This window comes from Leptodactylus fuscus, chromosome 3 (genome assembly GCF_031893055.1).
Source record: "Leptodactylus fuscus isolate aLepFus1 chromosome 3, aLepFus1.hap2, whole genome shotgun sequence".
NCBI classification, from domain to species: Eukaryota; Metazoa; Chordata; class Amphibia; order Anura; family Leptodactylidae; genus Leptodactylus; species Leptodactylus fuscus.
The window spans coordinates 63122403-63144313 of record NC_134267.1 but is presented as its reverse complement, the minus strand read 5'-3'; the positions used below and the strand labels follow the sequence as shown (position 1 = coordinate 63144313).

Genomic DNA, 21911 nt, shown 5'->3' with positions numbered 1-21911 from the left:
TGTCTCAAAACAAAACAGAGAGACTGACCCAGACGCATGTATCTGTCAGTCAGTTATATTTATTGGAGGTGGTGTGCGCCAACATCCACAAACTCTTTGCCTACGTATATGGATATCGCCAAAATAACATAGAAGTCTCTTGTCAACAGAATAGAATTAACCCTTGCATGCGAAGCATATTGTAATCCAATAATATTTAACAATGTACCCTAATGGCTAGGCTGGTCAGTCACCAAAAAGAGTCTGACTGATTGACAGCCACTTCTGCTCTAACAGCCAAGATTGGTGAAAATAATTGTGTACGCACTGCCATCACTACTCTCTTTGTCCTTTACCTGTTCCATACAGTATCACAGTTGATGGAGGTGACAGATGTAGTCCCCTAATGCCTAAGTTCGGAACCTGTGGTATGTGGGGTTGGTTAGGAAGGGCTTGTCACACCTTGTCTCTTTGGGATATCACTGTGTGTACTGTGCATTTAGTAAGTGCAGCGCACTCTGTTATCAGAGACTTGGGGACACAATGATTTATTTGGCTGAGCAGTACTGAGGAACAACCTAGTTCTCAACCTATGTAATTTGGGGGTCTGGCTTCTGGAAAATGTCGTCACTGTAGACAGTAAAGCATTATGGACATATTAATAAACAAAGACCTTATCCAAAGACTTCCAGTCATGTGCTGTCCTTGTTCTCAATTTGTGAATGCCGCTATGGCTTGCATACAGCACACAGAGCCTCCTAGCCTCCGGCTCTGAAACTGAAGTGTTCAGGAAATCAAACTGATGGAAGACTTGACAGCTCAATTACGTGATAGATCTGAATCTTTTCTAAGGACTTGGTTTTGCTGGGTTCTGTACCAGGACATTGCCAAATGTAAGGCGATAATGTCATAGTGTTCATTATTCTGGTGTAGATGTTGTGAAGTCTGGGCCTGGCCCTCTACCTGGTTCCACCCAACCTATTCATTCATCCCCCACTTTTTCCCTCTCTTCTTCTCTTCTTTCTTTTATCTACTATTATCTCTCTTTCCACTATTTGCTCTTCTCTCTCTGCCTTCCTATATTTTTCCTTTCTACCTTTTTACACAGCTATGTTAGAGACCCCTTGTAATCCTTATAGTGGACTAGCAATACCCGCGACTTCGTCCGCGGCCCCCTTCCCCCCTAGGCAAGATACCTGCCATGCGGGCCAGGCCCCCCCCCTCCTCGTACCCTGCCCTACCCAGTCCCCCCATTTTGCCCCACGGGCGACCTGGAACCCGGTTTCCCCGCAGCCTCGCACACCTCACTCGCCACCCCGACATGCCTTGACCTCCTGAAAGGCGCCCCCAGCCTCCCAACTTCCCTCTCTCCCAAATGGGACTCTGCAATCCCATGCTCCACCCCAACTGTGAGACCGGCTTTCCACGCCAACCCCTCGCGAGACCGGTCCCCACTTCCTCCCTCCGTGAGGCCGGCCTCCCCCCCCCTTTCACCCCCCCCCCCCCGAACCCCTGTCCTCTACCCCCCCCCTGTCCTCCTCCCCCGTGACCTCGGCCCCCCCCCCCCATTTTCCACCCTGGCAGCCGTGATCCCGGACCCCCCTCCCACGGCCTAGGGTCCTGGGGGGTATAGGGTGTGGAGACTGTGTAGGCTGACTCACCATGTACATGCTGGGGAGGCATGCGTGCCATGTCAAGCACAGCAGCCGGCATGAGTTTGTCCCTCTGCAGACGGCTGTTCGGCAGGCTATTGAGTGCTCTCTGCGGCACGGGTGGAAGTGCGGCCGCATACTACGTCGGCTTCGGGCCCCGTTCACCCGGCTGGCATAGCAGCGGCGGGCTGAAGCTGCGGGCAGCTGCCATGATGTTCGTCGCGCACTGGATGATTTGCCCCACCCACTCTTCCCCGGCAACATATGGGGCCGCTGTGCTGTCCCTACAGCCCGCCCACACACACTGGCGTACACCAATAGGAGGCCCGTCGGCTTGCTGATGCCATATCAGGTCCTGCAGCGGAGCCGGACACAACTTTAGCCGGTCGCGGTGGCGAGTTCGGGGGACTGTGCAAAATGGCAAGTAGCCTATGTCTCCTTCCTGCACAATCTGTAGGCATGTGTGAAATTTCAGACCATTCCATTCAGCCATTTGGCTGTGATTGAGGAACAAACATCCAAACTCACAAACATGCAAACATCCAAACCCACAAACTGGGTTTGCACTACCATTATTCAATGTCCATTGCTTTCATCTGTCACAGGATGAGAACAATGGGCATTAGATGAAAGATGTTGACTGAGCCCCTTCCATTGGGTTTCTGTGTGCAAAAACCCAATGTAAAAAACATCTGTCATGTTTTCCACTTTCTGACAGAAGAACAAGTCCTGCATGCAGAACTTTTTCTTCCATGACTGAAGTAAACATGATAGAAGATAGTATCTGTCATGTTATTTACAATAGAGTCAATGGGAACAGTGAAAGATGGAGGGGGCTCCAGGTATGTCTGTTACTCTCCTATTTAAGAATAAGATCGAAATTTGTATTTGTAAATATCATACTCATACCATTGTACCACAGGTAAAAAGGAGAAAAAGCCTTCCTTCTCTACTGAATTACTGTGAATCTGTACATGATGCAAGCATATGCAGAAGCCGTATACACAAGTATATAACACTTTTGACTAGAGCAGTTTCATGAGGAACCTCCGAGACTTGCATCCTACTTCCTAGAAAGTGGCACTTGGTACAATTATAATTAATTTGGTTTAAGGTCAGGGCATGAACAAGAAACAGGAGTAAGACTATGTGAGAACTTGGTGGAATTGCTATAATAAGTTCTAGTTGATCTGCAGTATCACTAGGATATACCATAAAGCCTGATGAAGGGATAGCTTTAGTATCCCGAAAGCTCGCAATATGTTATCATTTTTTAAGTTAGCCATTAATAAAGGTATCAACTACTGAGGACTTCTCTCAAAATTCTTTTTTTATTTCATATCCACTGGCTAACACATTACAAAGATATTTTCGCTATAGGATATACCATTGCTTTATAATTGGTGAGAATCCAACCTTCACTTCTCCTTAGAGTTATGGGCCATTAGCACTGATTTATTACAGCATACCCTTCTAAAATGCCCCCACACAATGCAACCCAGGTAAATGGGGCATCATTGTGCAAGGAAAAGCACTGAAGGGGATGCAGCAAAGGGCCAGCACTGTCAATATTTTATTCTCAGAACTAATGTGGATTCTGCTGGCCGTAGCCATATAACGTCTCTTTACAAGATAACAACATCACTTTACAGGAACATTTGGGGTAACGCTGATGCACTTATACCTATTAGGTACCCTTACTTCTCACATGTATTGAGACACCTGATGTTTGTGGGGTGCACAGAGTGATTTTGCGGACCGTAGGTTGTGCAGCTCCGGTCTACATGCTGAGCACTATTGGGTGCATTGTGTAGTCCCTCAACTTTATATAAAAAGTGAGGAATTTTTCTGATGGCAAACAATTTGATAAATGGTTATAAATTTGGAGCTGATCAATCTTCAGTCTACGTTTGCCGATAAATAATAACTTGTGACTATCTTTATCTTTAGGTATACTGGGAGGCCTGGTCATAAAGCATGTTCTTTAAATATGAAGGCTAAAAAAAATCTGCTCAGAGTGCTCTGTGCCTGCCCCGACTTTCCTTGTCTCTCCTCGTATAGCCTGAGCCGACCTTGATGAATTGAACTTGACACTTCAGAAATTCATCCCAGCCATACTGACAGAGGAGCTGCTGACTCTGTATACCTCAGGAATTCTTCTTGTCTGCCTTCATCTTCTTGCTTTGTATTCAGTGTAACTCTATCGCGAAAACAAAGAAGATTTCAAATGCATTTTGTCAAACGTTTCTTAACTTTCCAATGTCTTGGCCTTGTTCTGTAAATTATAGTTACTGACAAGGAGAAGGAAAAAACTTTTAAGTGGCAAGTGTACTTGTAAGGGCCTTTTATGAGAACGCTATACTTATACTTGGTTGCTCATGTGTAGCTTCTAGTTTGTCTGCTCTGTAATTTGTATATTAGAAAATAGTCGTCCCCTTCTCCTAATTCAGTCAGTTAATAGTTACATGTTGGTATGTAAGGAAGGAGGCTGTGATATCTCTACTTACATCAATTACAGAGACAGACGTGGAGGTAGAAGTGTCTTTGTCTACATTACTTTCCAGACTGTGACACCGGATTAGTCTGAATTGTACAGGGATGGTGGTCATCAAAATGTTTATAAATTAATTTTATTTAGGTAAAAAAAATTCTTAAAAATGAATAAAACTGCTAAGAATAGCAGAATCCCAAACTGTTCCCTCGGTCCCTATGTCCTGATCTTGTGGACACAGCCAGTTACTGTTAGGGGATAAGTGACAACTGGGACCCCTAATGTTCTCCTATCTGCATGGAGCAGCAGGACGTGCAGGCATTGCCGCACTATTCACGGTCTATGGGACTGTTGTATTATTAGTTCTTAGCTAATATTAGTACAGGTCTTGAAGTTTCCATATATGACATTGGATAGCATATGGTAGCCCCGCAGACAGACCCCCACTAAAAGTTATCCCTATCTTGTGGATAGGGGTAACTTTTAAGCTTGGGCCAACTCCTTTATGCTACAAGATGTTCTCTCTGGAATATTCTGTCTTTTGACATCTTATAATAACTGACATTCAGTCTGTTTGGAATCTTTCCTTAGAAATGCATTATTGTGGTTTGTTTGTACCTTAATACATCTAAAGGTTGAAGCTTTGGTGACCGCTTTGATCAATCACATTTGAGGTCGCACGGCATTGTACATCAGATGACAACATGACCTTAGTCGGAATGTAGAGGAAGACCCAAGTGGACATTTCATATCAATCAATTTTGATAACAATACACAGGTTAAATACAGAAAGATTTCAGTGTAAGTGATTTTAATAGTGCAAACTATATTGATTATATCAATCCAAATAGAATGATCTAAAAACATAGAAAAGAGCACATTGAAGACAGATATGGCGGTATTGGTAAGACCTGTACATGGTGTCTCTCTGGGGAGTTAATTTACAAGCTCCAGTAGGGCTGGATGACTATGGCCTAAATCAAAATCACGATTAATTGAAAGTTTTACCTCGATTACAGATAATGAATAATGCCCCTCCCTCTATTTATAAGCCACACCATGCCACTGAATGTTGGTTTTAGTTATTCACATATCAGGAATCCTGATAGCGTACAGTTAGTGACATATCCTGTAGCCCAGGTGTCTCAAACTCGCGGCCTTCGGGACAATAGTTTGCGGCCCCCGGTAGACACTGGGTGTTTAACTATGGTGGCCACCCGACTCCCAGTAGATACCGCACCGATCGGAGGCATTAACCCCTCCTGCGCCTCAGTTAAAGCTGACTGGCGCCATTTTCCCAGCGAAGCATGGGCGCCACCATTTTTCCGGTGATCGCATAGCATGCTCCAGGGCCAACGTCACGTTGGGATGTTAGCTGGGCTCCCTGGCTGGTCTGCAGTGATTTTCTTTTGAAGGCTGCTCTATGCAGCCTGCATAAGAAATGGCGATTTTTTGCAATGTATTGCAATGCATTAGCATTGTAATGCATTGCATTAGTGATCAGACCCCCTGGGGTTCAAGATCCCTAGGGGGGCTAATAAATGCAAAAAAAAAAAAAGTAAAAAAAATATTTAAAAAATTAAAAGGTATCAAATTCAAATCACCCCCCCTTTCCCTAGAACACATAGAAAAGTAGTTAAATACAGTACTGTAAAACACATGCATGTTAGGTATCCCTGTGTCCGAAATGGCCCGCTCTACAAATCTATAAAAATATTTTTCCTGTATGGTAAACGCTGTAGTGGGAAAAAAAAAGTCAAAACTGCCAAACCGCCATTTTTTCACTGTTTTGCCTCTGATAAAAATGTGAATAAAAAATGATCAAAGCAATACCAATTCCCCAAAAAGGTAGAACTAAAAACTACACCTGGCCCCGCAAAAAAAGACGCAATGTACATCCCCATACATGGAAGTATAAAAAAAAGTTATGTGTCAGAAAATGGCGACTTTTAGAAAGAAAAAATTGGGCAAAACCTGATGCGGCCCAGCCTCACCCAGACTGTACCTCCAGCGGCCCCTGGGTAAATTGAGTTTGAGACCCCTGCTATAGCCAATGGCACTGAGAGAGGACAGCGTGGATGCAAAAGAATCGATTCTTTGATCTGACATTCGCTTTTGCGATTAATCGCCCAGTCCTAGGCTCCAGAGTAGAGTTGGGCCACGCATGCAGGCTACAGAGATCAGAAACATGTATTTGTATGTCGGCCAAAATAGAAAATAGGCCTCTTGGAGGGTAGTTGTCATTTTCTTTGGATTGAAATTATATGTTTAGGTAATAAATAAAATGTCTTAATAACAAAGAACAGAAACAAAATACTGTCATTGAGGGAAACCAAACCTGATACAATGTGTGGTATTCCACAAGAGAGCATTTACTGGTACAGCTAAACATGTGTTCTACATCTGTATAAATGCCTCTTATTCTACATTTGGCTTCGTTTACCTCAGCATAATTTATGTTGACGCATTTCGTTGCCTTGTGAATTATTTAATGTGCTACATTTATATCCTTCCTGAAATAAAGGTGATGATTAGAATATGAAAGGTAGATAAAATGTGGCGAGGTGATGTGGTGCCTCTTGTCAGCACTCCGTGATGCTGAATAATCGAGATAAACACTTTAGATTCCTCCAAAATGTCGACTTCAGATGATGTGCAGAAGTCTAATGTCAGGGGTGGTGAATGACACACAATTCAACATGCTATGACTTTTTTCCTCTTTGCCTGAGGAAAAGAACTAATTTCTGATTCTTGACAGGAAGGAAAACGTCTTAACTTTTTACAGATTACCTGTTCTTTTTAGATTTTTATTTTTTTACTGCCTATCCTTCATTGAATTGCCCTGCATCCTCTTTATAGAGAACCTATCATCCGCTAAACTGCTTATACAACTGCGTTATAGTGGGGGGATTATGATGGTAAACTTGTTATAACAATTTTGGGCTTGTGCATTATCTTAGATTTTAGATTTGCATGCAGGTTACCCTGAAAGGTCTTGGAGGTGGTGCAACCTGTAAGAACAGACAGGCCGCTAACCTCTTCCGTGTCACCATTGACTATGTGTCCCTTAATCCAACTTTGGCACATGCCCAGTGAAGCTAAGTGTACTGGCCCATTTTCATTTGCTGTACTTATCTGCGCCTCTTTACCATATGTGACTACAATTTTGACTTCACCATGTCACCTATCACCATGTGTCATTTGCTTCCTTGACAGTCAAAAGCTATAATAGAGCCAGGGGTAGAATTGCTGAATCATATGTATTATTGAAGCACAGTGGCCACAGCCATCACTCTAGTTGCCGTTTCCATATTTTATTAGGCATGCTTCTTAGAGGAAATATACCGAAAAGCAGGCAAAACCAAAGCTGATCTTAGAATAGACATTAAGGCTAGGTTCATACTAGCCTTGTTCTCACCTGGGTTCAGGTACGCATGGGGACCCAAATGACAGGAGCCCGACCACTAGAAAAAGTGTTACCCGTGGATCCCTTAGATTATAATGGGTGTCGGGCGTCTCATGGTTTTATACTGGAACGGGCGGGGAACAAAGTCTACACAGATGTGAACCTAGCCTAAGGCTGATTTAGACCAGAGGTGCCCAATACGTCGATCGCGATCTACCGGTCGATCGTGGGATGCAGCCAGGGATCCCCGGTGTCTGCTTGTTCACAGCGCAGGCTGAAAGTCATCTCCGGACACTTGCAGGCGGGGCTGCCGCAGCCCTGACTGCGAATGAGTGCAAGGCCCTTGCACTTGTTCGCAGTCAGGGCTGCGGCGGCCCTGGACTGCCAGTGTCCAGAGATGACTCTCAGCTTGCACTATGAACAAGCAGCACCCCGGCTGCTCCCTCCATCCCTAAGAGCGGGGAGCCCATCATCCCCCGGTGCTGCTGCTGCCCGGCCTGCAAGTGTCCGGAGTGCATGTTCACAGCGCAGGCTGAGAGTCATCGCCAGATGACTCTCAGCCTGCGCTTTGAACAAGCAGACACCGGGGATCCCTGGGAAGCCGCCTTGCTTCTGTGTTGTGGGCATTCTGTGGCTTCCCATTATGCTGAGCGAGGGCCGTTACTAGGCAACCACAGAATGCCGCTGCCTCCTGCTCTCACGCTCCGCTCCACCCTGGCCTCGCCCACCGGCCTGCCCGGCCACACCCACAGGCCACGCCCGGGCACACCCACAGGCCATGCCCACAGGCCCCACCCACAAGAAGTGGATAGTAGATCTTTGGACTTGGTCATGTTATAGCTCACATGCTGAAAAAAGTGTGAGCACCCCTGATTTAGACCATATTTTGCTGGCTGATGGCAAAAAGGATAGATTGTCCCTACCAAAAGTGGTCAGAGGTGTTGGATTTATTTGGATTGTTGGTAAAAAAAATTAGAGTTGTTTGTTCTAAATGAAAGATGTTGCCCCAATCGATAGGCCAACCCAGATCATCCCAAATCATACCACAAGACATTGATCAATTGGCAATTTATTATTGCTTAGAACAACAATCCCCACAGGCCAAACATGAATGAGATCTGAAATCTATCTACCTGTGTGTATTGACCCATTTAACTGTTGCGGTGCATATTTATAAAGCTGATATTTCTCTCCCACATCTCGCCCTGTTTCTGTTACTATTATAGGCAGGTTATCTAAAGCTAGGTAATTTAATGACAACCGGCTTTTCAGAAAATTGTTAATTCAATGTCTAAAAATATATAAAGAGCTAGACAACATGCACGAGAGGGTTGGAGATATCTGAAGTAAGTACTAGCTTGAATAAATAGTCAGTCTGCCCTAGAATTATTCTATTAGCAAAGTGCTATGGGAAACATTGTGTTGGCAAGTTGTAAAAGCCTCTCAGCTCTTACATAAAGATATTCATCATCAATTTTCAGCAGATGAAGTGATTGAATACAGGATTATAATTTGCCCTCCGAGCCTGTGACAGTGCTCGCTCCTATTCACACACAGTGACCTCATTACCTGTCTATGAGCAGGTACTTGCTAAATATCAAAACACGTAGATTGTGATTGGATAATGTCAAGATGTGACTGTCTAACCGCAGGATCATTGGCAGGTTGTGCAAATGATGTCTTTGCCATGTCTCTCAATAAGTAACGCAATTTGTTGGTCTCTGATTGAAATGTGAGGGAAAGTAAATGAGATCTGATTACCGACACAAAAAGGAAATGGCGTATTCCTGGAAGTGTCTGTCATAGAGTTTCAGAAGAGTAAGCGTTGGGCCTTGGGCAACTCTCAACTTTGTAGCTAAATTTACGGTGAAATAGAATTATTTTACTATTTATCTTTACTATATAACTATATCAAAATAGTTTAATTATATTTTCGGTAATGACTGTATCATTATATTATTTTGGCTAGAGTGGCATCAAGATGATTCTTGTAGTAGTTAAAACTGGATGTAAACCTAATGTATAGTCTTGGGTGCAATTGGGTCCAATTTGGTTCACAATTTTGTTGATGTATGATGGCCATTCTATATTGTGTACACAGCCTCAGTATATTGCCCATAAGTACCACGCTACTTCGACTATTTGCCAACATCAGATACATTGTCTTCTTTGACTGGAGTTAGATATGTTGGCTGAGATTTGACTGACCATATATGTTCACAGACAAAAAAAGAAGTGCACTAAATGACACAGGTAAAGAGGAGATGCCCCTGCCCCTTGTAGACAAAGTATACAGGGGTTATTCTGCTGCTGATCTGTTCCATCATGGACTATAGACAAACTGAGGAGTTTACCTTTAACTTTTTGTAGTACTGTAGGCATGTTGAGAATCTTCTGTTCTATCCATTTTTATAATTGAACCGCTTTCCACAATTGGACAACCCCTACCATTATGTCCTATTTGCAATGTCCTTTTTTGCAGTACAGGTAGAATGTACAGTTATAACAGTTTTTACCCAGAAATAAGACAGTGTCTTATATAAATTTTTGCTTCTAAAGACACACTAGGTCTTATTGTCAGGGGATGTCTTGTTTTTCATGAACAAGAATATACATTTTGTTGTTGAATAAAAAAATACCTGCTGCTACCACTGCGCTGTCTCCATTTTCTTTGCCGCTCTGGGATAAGCTAGGACATGCCCACTGCTGTCACCATTATCGGTACTGATACAGTAGGGACAGCAGTGGCGGCAGCGGGCCTCTCCCAGCTCATCCTAGAGCAGCAGGGACAACGGATGCAGCGCAGTGGTGGCAGGAGGCTCTCCTGTGCATTCAACGAACATCGTATGTGGCAGGGAAGGGCCTCTTCCAGCTCACCTGTGCAACAACAGTCCCTGGAGGCAACAGCGGCTGCAATGCATGTAAGAACGTTTATATTTGATCAGATGTTTATTGGCAGGGGGGAGGGTGTGACAACTGTAGCAATGACTGCTACTAGGTCTTATTTTCAGGGGAGGCCTTATATTTCTAAGCTTGTAAAAAATTACACTGTCTTATATTTGGGGGATGTCTTACTTTCGGGGAATAGGGTATCGGAATGGATGGAATGAACACAAAAAAGTTGCACCTGTGCCTTTAGCAGTGGGCGCCTTATGTAACCTCCTCTCCCAGCTTTTTAATTGCCATCCAAGACAACAACCAGGGTTTTTATAGTGGTCAAAAATTGTCTTTAGTTGAAAAACAGAAGACCGTAAAATAGAGTTGAAACTTGGTGCTGTACCTGAATACCAGTCTACAATATTTAGCATTGATAAGTGTCTTTAGGAATTACCTTACTTTTCAATTGCAAAGACTTCCCTTGTAATTGTATAGGGCAGCTACACTTAGATTATTGCAGGAAGTCTCTACCACTGTCAAAGAGTCATGTTGTTAATCGTCACTCAGACATAGATGTAGATATAGACAGACTCCTATTTTGGGGGATTTTTAATGGTTCGGTCATATATTTGTGGTGTTCACTGTAAATGGCTGGTTGTTCTTTTTCTTGCCACACTTTAGTCTTCCTTACATTGACTACTGTTCCAGCTTTATAAATTAAAAGAGCACATTTTTGTGAGATGTTAAGAGATAACATAAATTAGGTACATTTTTTGCATTTATCTTCTACATATCCATTGAGGTGGAAGCAATCTTGAAGAATGAGTAATGATTCACATCTTGCAGTCAGTCATTGGAAGTGAATCATGTTGTTGTCTCCTGGAATCCTGATGTGATCATTGGGGTTATGAGAAAGGCCAGTGAGGATATCGGAGAACAGATAGAACGGGTGATGGAGAGTTTAAGCACAAACCTTGTCAAAGTTAACCAACCATATATACGGTATAGACTATATTCTGAACTTTCTTTTATATATTATGGCCCTGTTAAAAGTGAAAACTTCGTCAAGTTAATGTTTGCTTCTGCATTTGCCCCCTTTCACCTCATCCCCATCACTTTAAAGTAAAACTATCAGGTCTAAAATATCTCCAAAACTATTCATAGCGCCTTGTAGGGGCCTTTAATAGAATAAGGACTGGATCTGATTTGCTAAATTTACCCAGAGAAAGCTATAATGCAAGCAGAGGCTGGAAATACCATAAAATACCATGGGCAACACGGGGCAGTTATTCAGCCATGCGCAGTTGTCTATAGGCAAATCTGGCAAAATCAGTTCCACATTTGGTGCACACGCAGCTATATTTGCAAATCCATTAAAAAAACCTGATTTTCTTTGTGTCGCTTCATCAGTTAGCAGTGATAGGTATCTGCCTTTTCTTTTTAACAGCCCCTATATTGCACTATTATTGGTTTGGAAGACATTTTGGACATGTTGGACTCCATTAAAGGATTTTTTCCAGCAAAGCAAAGTAATGTCTTGTCACAGCCTGTGTCCACTGGTTATTGGCAATGGTAGGCTGGCAGAGCATGGCGGGTATTGATTACTTTAATGCTGCTCTGCTTTATTAGGAGAGTAAAATAAGCCAATGGATGTGCAGTTGTCCTCCTCCAGTCCCTCACATGTGGCTCTTGGCAGCTTCACATTCTGTTTTTGCATAAGAATACGATGGATGGTAATGACAGAGGTAAGGCAAGAACATTATAGCACTGGTATATGACTCCTGGGTGAGGATCAATAAGCACCTGCCAATTCAGTCAGCACTGTTCAACAAGGCTTTATACCAGCATAATGCCATTTCTAATATGCATCTAAAATATTCAGGTTTGCTCATATATTTAGAATTATTCGTAGTTGGTTATAAATCTCCAGAAATGTAAATCAGATTTGATCCAGGTAGTATTATTAATAGACTTCTTTATTCCTATTAATCAGTGTCCTATCCTAGCATGATGTGCCTGTCAAGCTATAACATTGTTTAGAACCTCTAAACTAGGGGTAGGCAACCTTCGGCACTCCAGCTGTTGCAAAACTACAACTCCCAGCATGCATACTTGCTCTGCTGTTCTTGGAACTCCCATGGAAGTGAATGGAGCATGTTGGGAGTTGTAGTTTCACAGCAGCTGGAGAGCCAAAGGTTCCCTACCCCTACTCTAGACCATAGATAAAATTATCCAAACTGATGTACAAATGATGGTATTATACTTAAATAAAATGAGAGCACAGACACTAAACCCATGAATGAACCCTTGTATGTAAAATAATTCCTGAAACTTTCTGAAAAGCAGGACTGTGGAGTTGGAGTCTGCAAGGGGCCTTCAGGCTGCATTAAAATAGAGAAATTGGAGTGGGTGGTATGGCCTACCAAGTCCAGGGTCTTTCTAAAAATATCACCCTCTTAATATATTGCTGAACAAATATCAGATAAGCATTTTATACACATTAGATGGTCAGCAACTACTGCCAAAATCTGCATATATGACCTACCTAAGACTTATAGGTATGATCATCTTAATGGGGTTGACCAGGATTTTATTTTTTTCTTAGAGGCCAGGTGAAATAAAAAAAAATTATAAAACATGCTCACCTGTCCCTTCTGCTATGGTGTCCCAAGCCGCTGTTCGGTCATATGGTACCCTGGGGATGTCCTGGTGGAAGTTCCGCTGAGGTGAATCAGCAGCCTAAGGAAAGGGCGTGTGATGTGACATGCGTGACCGGGTCCATTCCTCAGGCTGCTAATTGGCCTCAACGGTCATCGGAACTAGCACCTTGGCACTGCAGGAACGGACAGCAACCTGGAACACTGGAGGACCAGGGACAGGTGAGTTTATTATTATTGATGTTTTCATTAATTAACTTATTTATTTATTTGTATTTATTTTCACCTTCCCAGACCTGACGAGTTCCTGGACAACCCCTTTAAAGGGGTTGTCCCGTCACAAGGATCCTATCTATACTGCTTGTTAATGTGAATGTAAGACTTTTCCTAAATACACTGCTTCAGCAAAACTGCTTTGTCTGTCCACTATCTTACTTTATTCAATTTTTTGTGGCCACAGCCCTGACTTAGCTGCTCCTGAGTCAAATGATGTATCTGCTGCTCTCAGGGGGGAGGGAGGAGGGGCTAAGTGCAGGGAGCGAGCCTGTGTATCTAGCTATCCCTGTGTCTACACCACATGACCTAGCTCCCTGCTATCAGATAGGGGAGAGGAGCTGCTTTCATTTCTTCTGTTCTCCCAGTTATCAGGCTAGCTAATTCAATTGTGTTCATTATGGCAGAGACAGGCAGTCTCTGTATGTAACACAGAATGGAGTTGCTGCTGCCTGTACTTCATAGTCCAATGTGGGTGGGCGGAGCTACACACGAATTTGGGGGCGGAGCTAAACGACAGGTTGCCTGTGAAACCCCGCCCACCAAATGATGCAAGAAACCAGGAAGAAAGAAGATTTTACAGCAGTAAAGACTGATGGGTATGTGAGGTGGGAATACCCCTTTAACTTATTTGAAAATAAAATGGTTGAAACGCTTCCTGCAAGCTATATACTTTTTAATAAATTTGCATTTAATAAAGCCTGAAGACTGTTATGGAATATTGCTAGCATATACCATAACATATGGCCTCCGTTGACCCCCAATTCTGAAAAATTATGGAAACCAAATCCCTTCAGCACCCAGAAACCTGCAGCACAGCTCCACTGAAGTGACTGGGACTACGTTGCAGTTCCTTGCACAGTGAATAACAGTGAACATCATTGTGCAGGAAAAATTAGAGGAACATTGTTGAGCACTGCAGCCCTTCCATTCTGAGGATTGGTGTCGGTCCTTGGCAGTCAGCCCACCCCTGAAGAAGAAGTGATGGCATATCTTAGTGGTATATATAATATCACAGTATATCTTACCCTAGTGATTAATTAACTTAATGTATTTTTGACTTTGTTCTATTTTTAATATTCTTACACCAGTTAGTAAATCTTCGCCGACAGCATCACTTGGTAGTTGCAGAATGGATCTTATAACTGAAAATGGAAGGAAACAAGCTGAATATAAATCAATTACTCTAGTAATACAATGGGCCATGTATAATTTAGCAACCATTTCCAGCCAGTTACTTCTCCAGTGAAATGCATTGTAAAGGTCATTGAGAGAAATATTTGCTATATAAATAGTTCTAACAAGTATGAATGTCCCTGTACCAATAACTAGTGCTAATTATTAATAAATGATGGCGCCCGCCACCTCTTGTAATTGAATCTTTTGCGTCCTGCTTAGCTATTTTTAATATGAAATTGAAGTGGTACATGAGTTATCAGACAAAAGTTTAGAATAATATGGAAAGCAGAGGTAGACTTATAATTAGTTAGAAGTGTAGTCGGGCAATTTCCTTTATTACATTCCTTTTCCTTTATATGAATATTTATGTTGTACTTGAAAACATCATTTATCTGGGAGCTCCTCCAGGGGATCTACTGTATTGAAACTCCGAATGAATCCCTGCAGCTCTGCACCGTGCAAGCGGCTGCTTGGAAATGAATGTGATTTCAGCCCAAGAAGAAACCAAGGACTACATAGCTCATTCTGCAGAGCATTAGCATTGATTCGCTTCCCTTTGCTGTTGCTCAGAATGACAGATATTGCATGGTTAACACATATATTAACCAGCCACTATAAGACTGTTCAGGAGCCTTTGGTGTTGGGGGTGGTGGGGCATTATGAGAGTGAGGAAAGGCCACGAATTTGAGAATAAAAAATGCATTTATTCGTTCAGTATGTTTTGGTACATGCTAGCACTAGAAAGATTTACATTCATGTGACATACAGAATATATTTTACTTAAACAAACTATTGGAATACATAGTGTGAGAAGGTGACAGGCAGAGTGCTGGAGCCCAGATATATCAGCCCCAGCTATCTGACATATGTTTGGTGCAGGGCGGGTCTGGAGTAGGTCTCAGCCCAGGTTTAGAGCCTTGACTCATTACTGGGCCAGAAAAGGCTGCTGATCCTACATTATGGGCAGTTCCATGAGGTGAAAGGAGGTGTATGGTTCTGTCTTGTAACCCTGAGTCCGGTGAGACAATATTGCGCTTGTTTTGTTCATATAGTTGGAAGTAAGCCACACCTATAGTTAGGTTATCCATTCTGTTTAGCTAGTGGCTCAGACGAGCAGGTTTTTATTTTGTTTTTGCCGGTTAAGGCTGTATTTTGTTTGGCTCATTTTGTGAAATCAAGGTTTATTTTACTGTGTTTTTTCTAAATAAACCAGTTTACTGCACGTTTTGTGTCTCTGTCTTGACGGTCCGCACCACTGCTTCTACCGAGCTAATTTCCTCACAATAGTTACATAAGTGTTTTGAAAAACAGATTTGTATGCAGATTTTAAGCAGATGTGTAAAAAAGCTGAAAAGTAACAATACCGTCAATAACAGAAGTGTTAATAGTTCTAGTTTATTTTTAATGAACAAAATGCAAAGTGAATGAATGAAAGAGTAGTTCTGGAAGTGGTGATATATCCCCACACGAGCCCTGATCTCAACATCATCTAGTCTGTCCTGGAGTAGATGAAAAAATAGAGGAATTAGATCAGTGGTTCTTAACCGGTGTTCGATCGAACCCTAGGCCCTATGCACGGTTCATTTTGTGTACCAGTAAAAATCCATATACCTATGTGTTGAATTTGGAAAAAAAATCCGATTTGATTTATTACTGAAGAAGGGTTCGGTGAATGTGCATATGAAACTGGTGGGTTCGGTACCTCAAACAACGTTAAGAACCACTGAATTAGAGGAAGCCTAAATCCACAGATCAGTGGTTAGATCTCCAAGAGCTTTGGAACAACTTTCCTTCAAAGTTCCTTCAAAAAAGTCTCATGTAAGATAGTGTGTCGGGTTGCATTAGAGTCTTAGAGTTTTTGTTCCATTGGAGAAACATCAGATACTTGGCAAAATTGGGTAGCGTAGGTTAAGGACGGAGCTTTTGCACTTTTTTGTTTTAACTTTTTGTACAGCAATAAATAGATTTAACTCAAAACTGAAATTGTTTCTGGTAGTAATCTCTCGTTTTGTGAACAATGCCGCTCTCTGATGTTTAGAATAATCCTAGGACCAAAAGGTACTCAAGAATGTACTTTTTGACTCCAAGACATGTTTTCTCCACACTCCTTGCATGATACCCAACTGTATATCTTTAATTTTATACGCCTTAGCCAAAATAAATGTAATCCTTAGCCTGTAGTGTAAGACTAGTATCTTTTGCCAGGCCTTTCTTATAATGTGTACTGTATACGTGAGAGATTATATAGGCAAGTTCTACTATGTTTAAGTTATTGCATATACATTTTTATTCATTTCTCTGACACTTGTCTATGCTTCATGGTGTGGAAATATAACTGTGATGTCATTGTATCTTTCTTATGTGCTGTGGGGGATAATTTCCCAGGTGCAGCAGATACTGATATGCTCATTGTATGCATGGTTTACCTCCTTCATGCCTAAATGCATTGTGATTAGGATCAGTGTGAATGTGATGAAACAAACACACATTCCTTATCTGTCTGGAAATGATAGTAGTGTTATATGTTCATTGTTAATATATTACAATTCATGTTACTAACACATTGCACGTGTGTTTTTCTGTCCATAATGGTCACGTATTGTATGCCAGAACTGTACAAAATTAATTTCTCTATTTCAGAATTGCTATCAAGTACCAAAATCTGTGCATTCACATTTTTTATTCTATGTAAATTAGACACATATTAGAAGAGATTTTTAATATCTAATTACCTATATTTCATATATTTTACATATTAAGATGTTAATATACTTAGACGCAAATTACAAATTTACAACAATTTCATAAGGACCCTATAAAAATACATCTATGACTATAGACCAGGGGTCCTCAAACTGCGGCCCGCCAAGCACTTCTGTCTGGCCCTGCCGACAACGCTGGCAGGCGTGCATTTATAATGAAGCTCCTGGGGAGCTCGGGCCAGGCCATGGAGCGCACTTCACTTTACCTATTGGAGGGAACCGCTCCCGATGTCTGTGCGACATGCTCTGTCTCTGGCCCACTGTTTAAAAAGTTTGAGGACCCCTGCTATAGACTATAGAGACGCACTAGGAATCTTCCAGTAATTTCATTGGTTAGGCCAACCTGATTTAGGTAAGGCCACACAGGACAGATCTGCTGTGGATGTCTGCAGTGGACCTGCCACAATAAAGAAGAATAAATTGGCTGGTTTTCGCCCACTGGGGGCACACCATGTGTGTTCCTGGCCTAAAAGAGTGTTCTTCTTTGGGTAATTCCTACTTGTTAGAAGAGTCTCTTGACCAAATGTTCATCATAAATTGTCTTCGAGCTTGGAGCCCAATGATTGTTATGTATACATAGTTACATAGTAGATGAGGTTGGATGAAGACATCAGTCCATCACGTCCAACTTAAAACCCAACAGTTCTCTACAGTGTTGATCCAGGGGAAGGCAAACCCCCCCATCATGCCATTTGTATGGTGGAACCTAGCAGTAAATGTTTACATGGACAGGTCCTCTATAGAGAAGGAGATACTCTACAGTGGATGAGAAATAAGGATCCCCAGAACTAGAGTCCCTTCTGTATTAACTCAGAATCTCTTAATGAGGTATATGACAATGGGTTTACTCAAAAAGAACAATGCCTCATATATAGGAATCCACTGAGGGTGCATGCACACTACGTAACGCCGGGCGTGTATGAGAGCCGTACACGCCGGCGTTACAGCAGGGCTGCCGAACACTTCCCATTCACTTCAATGGGAGCGCTCGTAAACGCCGCTGTTACGAGCACTCCCATTGAAGTGAATGGGAAATGTTCGGCAGCCCTGCTGTAACGCCGGCGTGTACGGCTCTCATACACGCCCGGCGTTACTCAGTGTGCATGCACCCTGAGTGTGTAAAAAATGGACTGTAAATATACATTTAGCATATTACTATATTTATTTCAGCTTATGATATTGGTATGGATTAACATGCCGTGCTATTTACAATCTACTTTTGTGTGTTTAAAAAGGGTTAAATGTGACACATACTCTGTGGGCATCTGCTGGAGAGATTCATGTCTCCCTATGCCTTGAAGGCAGATTGTTTTCTGGATCATTAATGCCCTTTACATGGCCCACATGCTGACACAGCCCAGTAGTTTCCCTCCCCACAACACAAGACAACACTAGAAGAAGGTCACTGACCTGTAAGATCAATGCTTGTGATATTAAAGCAACCAAGACTTGTTCAGTTCACACTATTGCCTCCTGGGAAGGAAGTGAAGATGGGAAGATAGGAATAAGTGATAGTGGAAGAAGTCTGAATGGGATATAGAAAAGCCTATGAACAAATTAATCCAGAAAATAGGAGGCAGTATGAGAAAAAGGGATCAGAATGGATCATGGCTCAACATAACAAACCATAAAACCATTGCAAATGTCATCCATACTATGAAAACTGCAGCAATGATACCAATGTGCACAGAGACTTAAGATGCTGAAAGTCACTGCTGTAATAACACAGCACTGGGCTGAGGAGTGTTTGAGTATTTGACTGGCATTGTGTATGGCCAGCATGAATCCTCTTGTCTTGCCTAAGGCTAAGCCTGCACATTTGATAGCTGCCTACAAGATACTTATAGGCTGACAGTTATCTCTCTCCATGTGCTTGTTTGGCTTGACCACCTGTGCAGGTGTACTGAATGGGGAGAAGGACTAAGCTGTTGTCAGACACCTCTGGTAGCGGATAATATCCCTAAAAGCTAAAGGGTTGGGTGTGTTGAAATCCAAGAGCCCCAAACCTTATTTTGCTTGACATTTGCCAATGGGAGAAGATTAGCCCTAAGGCCCGGTTCACATCTATCCATCCATCTATCCATCCATCCATTCTCGAGTCTAACTTTTACTGATTAGTAAATATAAGTACATTTGCAGACATTTTATTTCCCAACATCATGTTCTATTTCTTCCCAATGCCGCAGTTCCCAGATCCGTACCAGCGGCAGGTAGGCCCATCATCCAGCCGCAGAGGTTCTGTCTTACATATCTAGCCAATACTGAATTGCTAGCAGGATCAAGCAGCTGGAGCTATAGTCTCAAGAGAAAGAGAAGAGTACAATGACTCTAATAATGAAGTCATTATTGTTTCAAGACTCATCTCCTACCAGACTGATGCATTACACTTTTTCATCTAAAAAGGTTTAAAAGGTTTAGTCTCTAACTATATCTCTAAAGGAAAGAAACACATTGTACGAATGCCAATAAAGCTGAAAGCAGATAACCGTATTTAAGCGAGCAGGTCTTACTGTACACAGGACCACACCAGTCATTGTGCTGGTTGGGAGGATAATTACATTTTAATCGCTAGGTGGTCAGGTTGTCAATAGAGGTAATTTGATATGGAGCATCTGGTAGAACTCATTAATCTTCAATATTGGATTTTCTGTTTGGAAAGGTATTCTTTCCAGTGACATCACTGCATTGACTGTCGTCTTAGCTCCAGTTAATCTGATCAGAGCGAAACAAAAACAAAAGACATTTAGGATATTTCCATAAACTTCTCAGGACTGAATTTACAAATATGCAGATAAGACACAATGTATTTATTCACTGTGCACTGTAACAAAGAGATAAGTGTGGACCTATAGGATCGCACATGCAATTACATTGCTTGGTTTGAAGAATAAGGGTACGTGCACACTATAGTTATTATAGTTCGTTGTATTTATATCTCAAAAAGTATGAATCTGTAAAAATGTCTACATTTGAATCTCCTATCCATGCAGGGTTAAGAAAGAATATGACTGACATTTTGGTTTTGATTTTACATCCCTATTTGTTCTCTTTTTCTGTTTGCAGATCTCTCAGCTGATGACAGAGACTGGCAGGGAAGGTCTCACTGAGGCCGCACTGAACCGCTACAATGCTGATAAGCCTTCCATATACAGCTTCCCTACATCACATACTACATATGTTGCGAGTGAAACATCTACAGGAACCTCAGTGGCTGCATCTTTCTTTGCCAGGTACATTTATAAAATGTTACCACCTTTCTATACATTTCAGTGCAGAGATATCCTTGGTCCAACCAAAGGAAATAATTATAAGGCACCTAAAGCCAGTCACATTAGGAGATTATGGGCCGAACCCTCTGTTTTTGTCGGGACCAGTCGACCATGTACTGTTTGTGGGGCTTCCTGGCTCTCCCACAACAGCAGATCTTTTTGGAAATTAGGATATAATCTGCTTTTTGAGCTGGGCGTACTTATATATGTGGGAAACAGACATATAGCTGTTAGACGATCAGTTATTCAGCTCACAGCTATGTAATATGTATGTCCAGCTTAAAACACACTTAAAATACATTGTTATCTGCATTCAGCATGTTATAGAGCAGGAAAACTATAGTCATGTGGGCAGGCCCACTCAGTGTGTGACAACTATTGCTTTATGCACTGACAGCCAGTGGCCCCACCTGTTCTTGCTAGATGCTTCATACATTTATGGTGTTACGGGTTTAAAGGACCAAACACTTCCTGTATTCTTCAACAAGATGGTGGATGGGCTTTGACTTTTTAATGGATAGGACACTAACATTGTATCAAGTTAAAGGAATAAAATGTAAGTTGTCCTGGAACCTTTCCTGTAAAACTTTTTTTTTTATCAATCTGCTCAGCTCCTTCTGCTCTAGTACAAAACTGAAGGACTGGATGTGTAATGTGATAGATTACCTGTAGGTATACAGTATGGCAGTGTTTTTTATTGTATTATACTCTCTGCAGATTTGGGGGTTTTTTTTTGTAACTATTAATCATATCATCAGTAATCACATATATTTTTTGAAATACCCAACAAAAACCCCCTTAACATAAATACTACTCACAGTTGGGACTGTCAACATTGTTACTACTTGTGTAGACAGCTGACTCTCTTGTGTATACAGCTATGACTGTCATTTAAAGGGTTTTTCCCCTTTCCCTCGCTCAATAGCTTACCTGCTATTTCTTCTCACTTCCTGTATTCTTCAACAAGCTGGTGGATGGGCTTTGACTTTTTAATGAATAGGACACTACAAAGTAGATATAGAAATTGTAGATATAAGTAGATAAAAGTAGATATAGAAATTGTCTTTCCTATGATAGATTATTTATTATGACTACTAAAAATCTATAATAAAGCAGATTAAATAATATGCACAGTAAATATTTATTACATTACATAAGTTTGGAGAGAAAAAAAAAACCTTACATGCTGCCAGGATGATGAGTGGGCTTGCACTAATCTAAACTCTGTTTTCACTGTGTTGATGTACAGAAATAAAAAGCACTGGGAAAACCACTGTTCGAACCCTTATTAGCAAACTGCAATTAGCCGACCTGATAAGACCAGGAGATAATAGCTCTGAGAGCAAGCAAGAACTCAGCCCCCCTC

The 21911-nt window shown here is 41.9% G+C and overlaps 1 protein-coding gene across 1 annotated transcript in view; it reads left to right on the top strand.

The window, feature by feature from the left end:
• The window catches only part of KIF26B (kinesin family member 26B), a 260962-nt gene that overhangs the window by 127622 nt on the left and 111429 nt on the right, over positions 1-21911 (top strand). The window contains exon 4 of the mRNA XM_075267677.1: positions 20340-20506. Within this exon, the coding sequence (XP_075123778.1) occupies positions 20340-20506 (167 nt within the window). The remainder of the gene's footprint in view (positions 1-20339; positions 20507-21911) is intronic.